At 40.8% G+C, this 14,660-nt stretch overlaps 1 protein-coding gene across 1 annotated transcript in view; it reads left to right on the plus strand.

Annotated features, from left to right (window-relative positions):
- Window positions 1-14,135, plus strand: part of NEBL (nebulette) — a 62,243-nt gene extending 48,108 nt beyond the window's left edge. Inside the window, 6 exon segments of the mRNA XM_018564382.1 lie at window positions 297-401; window positions 2,032-2,203; window positions 3,435-3,527; window positions 7,589-7,732; window positions 10,262-10,386; window positions 13,769-14,135. Of these exon segments, the coding sequence (XP_018419884.1) occupies window positions 297-401; window positions 2,032-2,203; window positions 3,435-3,527; window positions 7,589-7,732; window positions 10,262-10,386; window positions 13,769-13,945 (816 nt within the window). The 3' untranslated portion in view covers window positions 13,946-14,135.
- Window positions 14,136-14,660: the final 525 nt, after the last annotated feature.

Below are 14,660 nucleotides of genomic sequence, written 5' to 3' on the forward strand. Positions count from 1 at the left end.
GCTAACAGTGATCACTGTCAATGACAGGCAGCCGCCTGTTGTAACTCTCAATAGTTCTATTTCATGAGGATTGCTCGTGTGACATGGGCCTAAATCACCTTTCAATGAGAGAGGAAATGGCATCATGTAAGCTTTTATATTACTAAGGGTATATGGGGCAGCCTTATTTGCTTATTCCACTGCATGCTGTACAGAGATAGTACTTAAAGGCCATTGCTAGCAGATGTTTCTGTTATGGAGCCATTTGTGATATATGATTTGCGCATACTTACATATCTAATATGTGTTTCTTACAGGTGAAGTACAGCAGTGATTTGCAGCAACTGAAAGGTAGACCTAGTGTCATTCTGGATACACCAGAATTGAGACATGTGAAAGAAACACAAAATAAAATATCAATGGTAGGAAGCAGCGTATTTCTCCAGTTTGCACATGTTTCACTGTCACCTTATACTCATAAACCACGTTGACTATCCTCACTGGGACAAGTTCACAGCTTTGCGATGCCTAAAATAGTAAGCTTCACAGGAATGCAGAATATAACAACTGAAACCTAATAAAATGTGTTCACTAACTTGCTTTTGTGGATTTTTTTCATTAACACAAATAGACTGAACCTGACACAGAGTGAGCGTGGTGCATGGTGTGTGACCATCTGCATGTCTGAATAAGTGTGCATCAATTCGGTGAAATTGGCCTTGATTTTATAAGAGAAATCCACCGTTATCCCTAGCAACCAATCAGAACATGACCATCCCTAATGTGACTGTGCTAAACCTGACTGGTTACTATGGATTACAGCACATCCATTGCCTTTACTGTACACTGAAAAGTATATAACCTTTGTTATGTTCTATTTATATGTTGTGATCACAGTAATATAATGTCTGTTTCAAAGGGACTAATTGGGTTAATTTAGATTATTTAGCACATATTGATAAATGTGGCAGAATATTTGTAAATTAAAGAGTTAGTCTACCCAAAAGTTGTATTGAAAGCTGAACTCTAGGGGCAAAACTTATTAAAATACACATTCTCAAAAGCATATAATTTAAACAATATTTGCTATTCCCAGAGTTTAGCTTTAAGGTAGTATTACATTCTTTTTTTTTTACATATTTACTGCTAGCAAGCAGTAGATGTATGCAAAAAATAAAAAAAGTTAACAAATAGGTAAATACTTACCTCTGTCTCTGCCGCTCGCTCCTGGCTGAAGATCTGAAGCTTCTAGAGCGGCCGTGCTGGATGATGCGGCGCGCACATGCGCAGTAGATATCATCAGCGGGGGGAAGAGGCGAGACATAGCGCAGGTGCATGCAGCTGTGGGGATACACGTCGGACAGACACCGTGGGACGCGAGCGGTGTTTGCTAGATCAGAGACCGGCACCAGCACTGGAGGGACTCCTGAAAACTCCTGGAAAGAAGAAGATGATCGGATCAAGAGGCATCATTTAAGGTAAGTAATTAAAGCAGCATTGGGCGGAAATTGTGACTTTAATGTCACTTTAGGTCACATACAGAAGGCTAAAGCTGACCATACACTATACAAACTTCATCAAGAAATTCTCACAGTGGGTGCCGCCGTTAGCACCCTTTCGGTTGACTTTTCTCGATCAGCTGATTGAAAGAGCCAGTAAAAATTTTTTTAAATCAAGAGAGCCAGCAGCTAATGAGCCCAGCAGCCAATCTACCACCCCTAGGTCAGTGCTTAGTCTCATTAGGATGTTCCAAGGTCCATATGCTTGTCCTAGTGTTAGGGAGCATTATTGAAAATTCTTTCGGAACACTGAGACTTACCTGCTGCAGTAGGATGGCTCCATGGTTTAGGGAGCAGAGCTGGGAGTCATCACTTCTAGACCCTTTATAAGCCAGTGTTTGGTTCAGCAGACTTCAACAGACAACCTGGTACCGAATCCTGTTCTGGGTGGATTGACTATTTAATTGAAGCTCTACAATTTATAAGTTATACCATATTTGTTAGTCCCATTGAAAATAATTTCAGTCTGTAATTTTAAAAAATATATTTTCAGATTAAATACCATGAAGATTTTGAGAAGACAAGAGGCAGGGGTTTCACCCCGGTGGTAGATGATCCAGTGTTGGAGCGAGTAAGAAAGAACTCGCAGATTGTCAGCGATGCCGCTTATAAGGGAGTTCACCCTCATGTAGTGGAGATGGACAGGAGACCGGGGGTAATTGTGGGTGAGTTTTAATAAAATAATCTCCTTTTTTATATTTTTAATGTTCAACTGTCTTCTAGATAGGAGGCGGACAACCAATATTAATGAGAATGTATCAATGGAGTTGATGTAGAGGAAAAAGATCTGCCAAGTGGAGGTATTGGTACGCTTTCAACTAGGTGGTAAACATAAGATTGAGTTGATGGGATTTTGTTTGCTTCAGAACGGATTCTCTTCCCATACAAGTCGATGGGAATGAAAAACCAGTTGAAAGCAGGTTGATGCAGCTTAGAAGGACAGAAAGAAGAGTGTGCTGGTGCTACCTGTGGGTCCAGCGACTCTATCTGGCGTCCCGCCCAGCTCAATGACGTCACTCGTTGCTGATAGCTCCTGGCAATCATTGACTTCAGTAAGCTGGACGGGCAGCCGTCTATAGTGTCGCAGCTTGCTAAGAGCTTAGCAAGTTGGGACGCTCTGGTTGCCCCCCCACACCTGCCGCCTCCCCATGTGACCCAATGAGATGCTGCCTGAGGTAACGGCCACTACCAAAACCTTGAAAAAGAGAAGACCCAATCCCCCATAACACATTAGATATGTTTTATGTTGTACACCAATAGGCCTCATTCACACTGTAATCGGTCGGCATGTACCCGCCCTGCACGTCCGTAGGGGTGCATGTTTCCTGACTCGGACGCAGACAGGATCCATCCTGTCAGCGTACGAGTACGCTCACCCGCACGGACGTGCAGGGCGGGTGAGCGTAGGGGGGCGTACGGCCGTGTACTCCCATAGAGAAGGACAGGGCCTGAATGCTAATCACACGCAGCACCTGTCCTTCCCGGGAGCTGCTCGATACGGCCTGCACAGAGCTGTACGCTCCGGCCGATTACAGTGTGAATTAGGCCATAAAGTGAATAAAGGCAGCCTGCAGTTATTTGGGACTACAAATTCCATAATGCACTGCAAGACTCTTTTTAGAAAAAAATGTTGTAGAAATTCTAAAACAGGCTACTGCTGTATCCCTCTAATACCTGCTTGATTACCAGAGCTTGGGTAAACATGGACTCTAGTCCTGGATTCAGTGACACATCAGACTGACACAAAGCAAAGGTTGCAGAGTTTTGTCTTCTTCCATGAAGTTCTATACATCTATACATTTAATATGTCTACTGCTATTTTCTTTTTTTGACTTTCACTATCTCTCTCTTCTCTCCTGCTATTTTTCATTGTGCATTTTATTTTCTCATCAAAAGACCTTAAAGTTTGGCGCACTGACCCAGGCTCCATCTTCGACATTGACCCGCTGGAGGACAATATTCAGTCTCGGAGCCTCCGTATGTTAACGGGTATAGCAAATCAATGTTGTTATTTGCGTTCCAGAGCAAACACATTGTTATGGTATCTATGACCATCTTCACTAAAAGAGTAGCCCAGTGTAGTACATCATTTTATAGTAACTTTTTTATGGGGAGTTAATTTTGTTGTTAAGCTAGATGCTAGAACATATTCAACATACTATAAGTAGATACAAGGCTTTTTATATATTGTTAAGAGGAAATAAAACTGCTAACGATAACAGTCAAATTTCTTTAGTATCTCTTTAGTGTGCCATAGATTGTTAATCCAGACTAACAGTTGCAGATCGGACTGCTGAAGTTTCTTCTGCAGAGCTGACATTGCATGCTTATTGAGTGCTTTGCAGGGCTTGCTAGATCTGACCACCGTCTGATGCCTTTGGGTGGTATAAACCCATGTTTAACCCAAGGCCACCCTCAGCGCTCTGCTCGATCGTTTCAAATAAAAGCAGCTGGAGACATACCGTTTAAATGTTTTCTTTATTTCAGCCCATATTCAGACCAGCAGTTTTGGTTGGATTTTGCCTTACAGTGGTCCTAGGGGAGGACTGGGCTGGGGGTAGGCCAGTAATAAGATTATGTTTGACTAGTGGCTCTGAGTAGAAATTCTTCACCATTCAGACCATTGATCAGTGTGGGACCCGCTGTCATTGACACAAATGCAGGCGTTATATGGTTACATGCTCTCTATTAAGCCCTGCAATCGTAGTGTGTGGCAAAGGGAAGTCTTCCAGCACTCTTTCTTTGTGGCTCAGTTGTCATGTGACGGAATGGCAAAAAACACAAAGCTGATGCTGGAGGATGTAAAAAGGTGTGTCACCATTCACCATTCCCACAAATCACTGCAGAACCATGAAACACATTGCATGGTACACTTTCTTTAGCACCAAAGAAATACATGACTACCATGAGATTGCCACTAGGCCCCCCAGGTGAAATGTTCCCAGTTCTCCCCTATGGTGGACCTATGCTCAAATGCTCCATGAAAGCCTTGCTGTGATGGATAAATAAAGAGTAATATACTGTATGTGCTAAAATACTTACCTTTCTTGGGGAAATGCTATAGGCTTCCCCTTGGGCTGGTCACAATATGACAGAAAGCCTAGTTATTTGGTGATCTGCTGAAGGAGAAAATTCAGCTACAGGTTGGCTGATCCTCACCTTCAGCAGAGTTCACATGGCCAAAAGTAGCATTTTTTTTCAAGGAAAGAAAGTATCAAGAAATGAAATAATGTATTTATCAATTCCAAGAAGATTTCTACAAACTAGAACCCCAATCAAAAAATGTCTTGTCTGTTTTGGATAGAGCAGATTAGAGATTAGAATCTCTGCCACGTATTAAAGCTCCGTTCACGCATTAGCGTTTTTCCTTGCGTATTCGTACGCAAAGCACAAAAACTAATACATTCTAATGTAGCTTGTTCACACCTGAGTGTCAGACATGTGGCACAAAAACGTGCATCATGCAAAAAAGTACTAAATATGTGTACAGTATGTAAAAATGTGCACATTTTCATGCCGCGCAGACCTTCTGGTGACCTTCTAAAGTAAGTGAATCTTCTCAATAGGGACAGAGACAAGAGTAAAAACCTTACAGAAGTTCTAATCCTTCTCCACATTTGGGCTGGAGTTTCACTTCCAGTTACCATTTCGGTACAGATCTACATTAAAGGCCCATTCAAAGGAGATCTTGTGCTTTGTGTTAATAGATGCTTAATAACACTTAAAGTTGTGTCGCATGTTATCATGCATTGCATTAAGGCAGACCATTGGCTGGCAATGCACAAGAATGGACAAAAAAAAATATACATAGGGTCCTTTTCTGATGCAGTGTGCCACAATCCATGGTAATGCATCACTGTGTGTTGGGGTGCACTGCACGGGTGCTTTGTTACCTTAGCACAATGAGGTGCCATTCAAACTAAATAGCACCACAATACCCCAAAGCATGTAACGTGCGTTACCGATGCATTTCGGTAATGTGCGAGTTAATGTGTGATTCGACCCTAGCTGTTGAATCTTCTTGGAAGAACCTAGGGCTATGCCCCAATCTATGCACAACCAATCAGATTTTGAGTTTTTTTAAAATGCTAGAATCTGCAATATAAAAGTGATGTGATTAAGGTACCAGATCCAAGATCCCTTTAGGCCCCGTTCACATATAGCGAATTGTCGCGCGATTTCCGCCGCGATATCGCGCATTTTTGCCGCGCGATATCGCGAGAAGTCGCCGGCCAATGTTATTCAATGGAGCTGTCTTAACTCCATGTCGCGCGTCGCTCGTCGCGGTCGCAAGTCGCTTCTACCGGACCCTTTTTTCGGCGGATTTTGCGCGATTTTACTTTTTTTCTATGGAGCCCGACGGGGAAGGTCGCGCTACCGTCGCTGGATCGTCGCTGGAACGTCGCCCCGAAAGTCGCGCTATCCCGGCCGTGCGGATCCGCTGCAAAAGGTATGTCGCTATATGTGAACGGGGCCTTAGACTAGTTCAGTGTACTTGGGCATGTGTTAGGTGACAGGCTGTCAACACATCTCCTTAATTACTGAAATAATTTTTTTTAGGATAGGTGGTTAATGAAAATGTTTTGGACTGAGTAGGTCTGTCAGGTCCCAATTACTGTCTGTGTCACCCCCCGGCAGATTTCACCTAATTTCCTGTCCCGGTGACTATCATCTCCGTGATAAAAAGCAAAATCTACAACAAATCTAAAATGTTATATTTTTTACTGGAACAGGAGATGAGGGAAGATCTCCCAGCCGGGTCACCTGTTCCAGTGACAATTATCAAAATTCCCCTAACTTTGGGGAGATTTATTTTCCTTTCTTGTCTGTTGTCTTGGACACAAATAAACATGCACAGAAAAAAACCCTAAAACTTAGCAGAGGTCCCCATTCCACCAAAAACTAGATCTGAAGGCTGAACTCTAGGCTAATATGAAAGAGACTCATTAATGCAACTCGGTGTTCAATAATACATAATCAAAGGCATTTTTTTTAAAAGTGCAAGCAGTAAAAATATGTGATGTGACCTGATATCAGCTTCTTGCACGCGTAACAGCAGAGCGCAGACCTGGGGAGGAGGAAGAAGCAGTCAGTCTTGTCAGACAGGCAGTCAGTCAGCTGTGCTGCAGTGCTCATGTACTAGCAAGAGACCAGAGTGACAGAGAGATGAGCTTATCAGTCTGTTGCTTCTCCTTTCACTGTCCAGTCATAGGCTGGGAGAGGGACAAGACCAGCAAGTACTTCTTTACTGCAGCAGATCATAAACTGGTCTCCCCCCCTGCTAGACATGGATGTGTTATGTGGCAAAACTGTGCAACCCTCAGGACAGGATAGACATATGCATAGACTTTGGCAGATAAAACAACACCCTTTTATGTATTTTAATTCTGTATATTGCTTTTTGCCCAGAGTTCAGCTTTAAATAAAGTTAGTGCTTTACTTATATTGAAAGAAGAGCTCCAGGATTTCTTTTTATTAATCCTTGCAGCTCGGCTAACCCCGCACTGCAAGGGTTAACTGTTCGTTTTTGTCTAGACCCCCCCCCCCAAAAAAGATATATTCACCCAAAACTCCGAGCCAGCTTATTTTTAGACCATTCCCTGGAATGTCTCCCCCCGCAGCGGTCTGAGGTCAAGTAAATCATCACGTCTATACACTGTGCATAGGCATGAGGACGCTGAGGAACATTCCAATGTGCTGCGAAGAAAGAGACAGGCTGGAGGGACCACCATAACAGCTGTCTGGCTCGGAGCTTTGGGTGAGTATATCATTGTTATTTACCTAGACACAAGCACTTAAAGGAGCACTAAACTCTTGCAGTGTGGGGGTAGCCCCACTGCAAGGGTTAATTAAAACAATTCATGGAGTTCTTCTTAAAGAGCCCAGGGATCTGTGTAATTCACGCAAATCAGTAATTAATGGGATATGTTGGAAATGTTTTCCTTCTTATTGATCTTATATCATATTGTTACTTTATTTTGTTTCTGTTACTGTGTGTGCTTCTCAGTGTTCATGCAGTTGCAGTCACAATGGATTTTGTTCATTTCCAGATAGAGCGAGCCATGGCACCAGGCACTCCTGTCACTCTGCTGGCCTGGCTGCAGTGAGTCAGGGTGATGACAGGTCAGAGATGTCAGAGATGAACCCTAGTTTCTCTTACTGCAGTGAGGGAACAAGGGCATCTGATGAAAGAGGTAACCGATACTGACTGGTTCAGGTTTAAGGCAGCTGTCCTTCTTCATTGAATGCAATCTTTGTCAGGTGACAGGTTCCTTTGATGACCCATCCGTTCTTCCACTGATACCTACTTTCCCAATGATTGCCTGCTGCTCTGTTCATTTATCCGACCCCAGAGTAGAACTTCCTATATGAGCAGGGCCATGAGTCACATGGGGGGACGGGAGGATTTGCCTGCCGCCCCTTTCCGGGCAGAGCATCCCAGGTTGCTAAGCACTGCATTGTGGGAGGAAAGGGAAAAGATCACATGATATCCCATATTCAAAAGTACTGGCTATTTCTCCGGTTTCATGTGGGCAAATAGTACAACGGGGAAGCATGGCCGGGGGGGTTTTAGCAAGGGGGAAGCTTCTCAAGAGAACTTGTCACCCACTACGAATGGAACAGGCAGTCAGTGCCTCAGAAAGAACTGAAGCCATTAAACCAATATGGCATTCAGTCAACTTGAGAAGGGAAGGTCCGGAATATAAGCCTATACACTTCCTTAGTGTATAGCATTCCTTTAAATGCTTATGATAGGAAATGTTTGACACAAAGAAAGGTTGTAGTTCGCCTTATATTTGACAGTTGTTCAATTCTTCAGGGTTATGTACCAAGGACGGCTGCCTTAAATCAGAGTGACACCTGAGTGCTGTGTTGGGCTTCACCTGTAACAACCACTAACATTGAGTTAAGACATGTTCCAGTCATGGTTAACACAATTAACAGACTTACTAAAATAAGGGCTGGACAAATCCCAGCAGCCAATGCCCCTTCAGAATTAAAGCTGGTTTTAAAATGTGGTTTGAAGATAATACGATACTTCCTTTTGTGGTATTTTTTACTAGCCAATTAAATCATTTTTGTTATTATTATACCACCTCTGTTTCTTCTGTTTATTCAGCACTTTTTGATTCCAGAACATGGTAAAAATTAGCTGCACCCATTTCTGCCCAGACAAACATTTTTTGGGGAGAAAATAAATAAGATAAAGCACCCAGTTACTTTCTGCAACAAAAAAAGATAAAGCACAAAGAGTGCAGCTGTTTGAAACAAATGCAAAATGAAACTTGCAGTACCAGATCTACACCATTTTTTAATATATTTTGCATACTTTCACTCCTCTCTCCCTTTCTTTTCTTCCTCTCTTTATCTCCCTCTGTCTTTCATCTCTGGAAAAGTATATATAAACCCCAAAACAAATATGTAATATATTGCAGTTTAGCAATCCTTAGATTTGGTGGCTGCATTAGTTTTTATTTTTTCCTTTATCACCTGACATGATTTGATGAGTTTGTTATGGAGGAAATGGAGTGGCCTGCACAGAACCCAGGCTTCAACCCTACTGAATACTTTTGGGATGAATTGGGTGATACTAGTGATTCTGCCAGTAATACACTTCCTGTCTTAGAATGACAATGCTCACTCACCCTTCTTATTTAGACAACAGAATTAAGATAGGACTATGGGATCCTCACCTTTTTTCCTGTTATCCATAACTTAGAGGGATGTGGTTCTGTAGTCTTTAAGCTGGCCATAAGATTTTTCTAATTCAGAAAAATTACTCGTTTCCCCCATCCACACTAAAAAGCGTGGATGGAGAAATCTCCCCTGCCGGCTATTGTATGCCGACAGCCAGGTGCTCTTAGTCATTATTTATCATTATTGGTCCTTTATGTACCTAAAAGTTTACTGTCTTGGATTTGATCTCTGTGCACATTTTTAAATATTTAAAGACCTTTTCTGTTGTTTGGTGCTTTCTAAATGTGAACTGATCAGATGACTTCTGGCTTGCTTGTTTACCTAACCTTTATAATGATATGTAATTGGTTTAATTTCATTTAATTTGCATTGTTACAGTGTTTGTATAATGTCCTCTCCTAGTTGATATACAGTATTTAGCATTAGCATTGGTTTGTTATGCAAAGAAGCTGAAAGTACATCCTAAGCAACCCAACAAGAAAGTATACCTTTGATTTTTACCATTGCACACCTTTCTGTTTTATTAGGTGTATTATTTCACTGATTTTTTCTATTCCATGTCCCATGAATACAGACAGCTTTCTTCTCTGTCTTCATAAAGTCTACATCCCTATACTCGCATGCAGTCCTGAGCTATGGCTAATGAGAAGCAGAAAATGTCACAGACTCAGGCGACCAAAATGAGTTTTCTGTAGGAAATTGCTGGTTTACTGTCTGATAAAAGTGCGGATTGTGAAAGTTTAGGGGTGCCTTAAAGTCAATCCATTGATCCTGCATATCAAGAGATGCCAGTTGAGGCAGTATGGGCATCGCATACAGATGATCTCTGGGAGGTGTACTAAGAGCTGTGTAATGGATGACACCTGGCAAAGGAGTGTGTTATAATTATCAATGAACAGCTAAAGACCGGCTTGGCAAAGGAAATTCCAGAATAAGCTTTCATTCTCCTTTAAAGGACCAAGCTGAAAATGAATGAGGCATTTTGTATGCTTTTTGCTATTTATTTGCCCTTGTTTTTCCTACAGCCCCAGTGCTTCCTGGTGCTTATCAAACCTCTCCAACTCAAGGTTTTGGATACATGCAACAGACAAGTATGTCCTCTATGAGGTCAATGCACTCTCCACTTGCACACTCTCCTTCACAGAGTATGGTGAGTATTATATCATTTTTATATGAGTTTCTACACTCATATATTCTAAGTATATTCTCTTGATCATGCATAGTTTAAAGTTTAAGTTACAGCCCATTGGTAATAGGTACCTTATTAGGTAATTATGGTGACCTTGTGGCCAGGCTATGGACATTCAGTTATTTGCATATATGAGCTTTTACACAAGCCATTACTGATCTCTGTAGCTGTAGTTAGGTTCTGGCCCATTTCTGAGCAGCATCTTAGCAGCTTTCCAGCATTTAATGTAAACTCAGGGCCATTGCTTCATGTTTACATTCAAATTTACATTCCTCCAGGAAATTCAAAGGCACATTTCATGTGAATAAAAATAATTTTTGTAAAGGAAAAATGCTACAAGCAAGCAGTCAAAGTGACACTAAACTCAGGAGTGAAATCCTAAAAATGCATTCAAGTACCTCAACTATTTACAAAAATGTATCTTATTTGTGTATCACTCGGCTGTAGATCCTCAAATCGTCTCTGAATTGATACTGGCACTGTCCTTCCTTCTGGAGGGGGGCTACTTTTACAACACACAGAGGGACCATGGAGAAAAAAAGTAGCCACCCTCCAGAAGGAAGGACAGTGCCAGTATCAATTCAGAGACGATTTGAGGATCTACAGCCGAGTGATACACAAATAAGATACATTTTTGTAAATAGTTGAGGTACTTGAATGTATTTTTAAGATGTAACTCCAGAGTTTAATGCCATTTAAAATACTTGATTTTTCCGGTGGTCTCTCTAAGTTAAACAGACATGTGGAAAAGGTAGGCCTTATTTTCTTTTGTTTGTAACTTTGGGTGTCTACATGACAGGGGAGTAGAAAGATGGGTAGGAGAGATTGATGATGTGCAATCTGATTAAAGTACTTTGTCTGGTCTGATCTTTGGATGGCTCAGTGACAAGGCGGTTTGGGGAAGTTTTCACAATTAGCTGTTTCAGATTAGCTGGTTGTTCCAATGCCAAAATGCAGTTCTGGGAACATTTCTCAAAGTCTTTTGTCTTTTTGCAGGAAGGGATGGAGTTCTTTTGCAATTTTGCTTAAAACTTCCTGCCGTGTTTTAGGTGAACGCCAGTGAGACACATATCTCCTTCCTAATTTGTTTATATTGTAAAAGACTGGTTCATAATAGTGATTAACTTCATAATATTAACAAAAATAATAACATATCTTCTCTGATTACACATTCGGATTAAATACATTATTGCGATTATATACCTGATACTGAACTCATTCATTTATAAAAGATCAGTCTGCAAGATAAAGTCTTCAGCGTAAGCAGAAAATCATAAAGCAAACAGCAAAACAGTAAATCTTGTTGTAGGTTTTTTATCACCATCTAGTGGCCATCACGTACATATTACGGAGTTCTCACTACTAGCTGCCATCCTTCTTCTTAGCAGGGACCATCATTCATATAAGCAATTATTGCAACTGATAAACATTTTGTTATGTAGATAGGTTTAAAAAAAGTCATATGTCCATTGGGGCATATTGGGAAAAGTGAAGGGGGGGGCGCCGGCCGAAAATGGCACTTTCGGCTAAATGCCGACAGTGACATTTTCCAATGCTGAAGACTTTTCATAGCTTCTCCAAGCCAATTCTTTAGTTGCGTTGAATGTCAGGAAGATACTCCAATATTTATATCCACACAGGTATCACAGATACTCATCAGAACTGAAGAAGTGGCTTGTAGAAGCTACAAAACATCTTCAGCATTACAGAACAAGTCCAGTTGGATGTAACTAACTACCACAAGCTATACCATGACCTGGATCAATGAGAACCTTCACAGACACATGGTCCAATTTGCTCTAAAAAGGAAAATAATTCCTATGTTATCCCCAAATACAATATATGGAAGTCTATTCTACATTTTCACAGTTCTTATTGTATAGAAGGATACACTGCACAGTTAGAAGAGTGACACCAAACTCACTATTACATCTTTGAACCTTCCTGTGTTACTTGCCTGCTCATTGGACTGTGAGATATCATTTTTACATAGGTGGGATCCTCCCTTTGCTCCTCTGCTCTTGTAAATTGCCTACAACTTATGCAGCCCCCAGTGCCTGCACACATGTTAGACTAATAGTATTGTCAATGCAAATGTTATGGAATGGCTCACAAGCAGTATATCAACGTGTATCAAAATCCCAAAACCTTTATTTTAGTTTTGGATGGAGCCATGAAGAGTTAGAACCTCTGCCAGGTTTGATTGTTTTCAGTGCCCCTGCTGGGAAGATTCCTCTCTTTGTATCCTAGTGGTCACTGTCACCAAGTATGAACGTGAGGGAAGATCCAAAATTTGAGGAGAAATCTTCCAATGGGGACACTTGTACCAATGACCACTGTCTAAAAAGAAGGTTTTTTTGCTTTACTATGAAGAGAATTCATCTTACTTCCTGTTGTTTCTTTAGGACAGGAATGGCAGGAAAATCTTCCCAGATGGCAATAATTAAAAAAAAAAAAAGTTTTGCCTTTTTAAATATTTTAACCACTTGAGCCCTTTTTGTTGCTAAATCCCTAATGCATTTTCCTGTAATTTTTCCCAGTGCAGCATTTAAGTAATTTACACACCACCATATATTTACCCTAAAATAGAAACAGCAAAGTAGTTAAAATGATACCACATTAGTGTGACTTTTATGTAACATTTCAGATTAGTAAAGCTCACAGTGAACATACATGGAACCATCATATTTACATTGGCTTCTACAGTATGCTCCTATCAAGCGATCTGTAGAGCCATTGGAAGCCCAGAAGCTGATCATTTTAGCTCCTTGTCTTAGCGCTAGACACCGGCTGACAGCTAATGGCTTTGGCCCCAGTGCCAGGGTGGGCAAGAGCTGCTGAGCCTGGGTGCTGTTTAAAGAAGCACTGGGACAAACAGCCACTGCCCCAACACCATCTTAAAATGGTGTGCGGGACTCCAGTGGTTAAAAGCTTGGTTTAGTTTGAATGTCCGCACACCATCACAAACTTGTCCCATGTATCAGTCAGCCTGTACAGTCAAGAAAAAGAACAAATATTAGGGCCATTTAGTAATAGTAGCCCCAATGGTGAACCCCCCATTGTTCTGGTCTTATATGGTCTGGATTTGCTGAAGAAATAGTTTTAAAAAAGCGCAAATTTTTCAGGTTTCTTTCTTCTAGATATACTTCAAAAATACATGCAATTATTTTTTTTAATGAGCACATTGTTAAAATAAAAGGTGTATGTTTTTTTGTTTTCCTGGAACTCCTCTTTAAACATCTCACTCAGGAAGTCTGCGGCTTGTTAGTTTAGTATACTGTTGCGGTTAATGAGGTTTTGTGAATAAAAAAAAAAAATCATTCTTTTATTGCCTCCCATTCAGAGAACATACAGAGCCATGTACGACTACAGCGCTCAAGATGAAGACGAAGTTTCCTTTAGGGACGGTGACTATATTGTTAACGTGCAGCCCATCGATGAAGGATGGATGTATGGAACTGTGCAGAGAACAGGGAAGGCGGGAATGCTTCCAGCCAATTACATCGAGCCCGTTAACTGAGAGCCGTGCCCTGCCGCTCGTTTCCAACAACGAGCAGCGCTTTTATTTGTGAGGATCATGAATTGTTTATTGACGATCATTGTTTTAAAACTTTCCAAATTACCTTTAAGCTTACATGCTTATTTTTTTAAGCACTAGCATAAAATTCTAGAAGGAACATTTAAATTGCGGCATAAAAATCTTACACACAAAAAAACCCACTTAGATAAAAGCTGTGCTGCTTATACACCCGCGAGATGCGGACATAAAAAAAAAAAGACAAAAGCCTGTAGCGGTAGCGGAGTGTCCTACTGAATTATTTAATGGGATTTTAGAAGGTTTTTATTTCTTTCAAACACAAAAATACTTTCCTACTTTTAACTCAGAGGGCTGTTATGTGCTGACAATCTTGATTATAGCAGGGGCAACATATAAATTGGAAAGCATTGATAATCTTATTCTGCGGCTTTTGCTATACTCTGATCTACTTGCAAGGTGTGCATCATTTAATACTGCACTTATATTACAAGCAATCTAACCTCTCTATTATTTTACTTCTAATTTAACGCTAAAAACAATTAGTTTAATAATATTTTTTAAATGTAATTTTAATAACGTTTTGTAAGTGTTTTCACTTCCTTTTAAAGAACGTCACATGGCTGAATAAGAAAAAGTTAGAGTGAGATAAAGATCAACATGTTTGTCATTGTCACTTGTAGGTTTGGTTTTTGACCTT

This window comes from Nanorana parkeri, unplaced genomic scaffold (assembly GCF_000935625.1).
Source record: "Nanorana parkeri isolate BGI_ZX_2015 unplaced genomic scaffold, ASM93562v1 scaffold23, whole genome shotgun sequence".
In the NCBI taxonomy this organism is placed as follows: Eukaryota; Metazoa; Chordata; class Amphibia; order Anura; family Dicroglossidae; genus Nanorana; species Nanorana parkeri.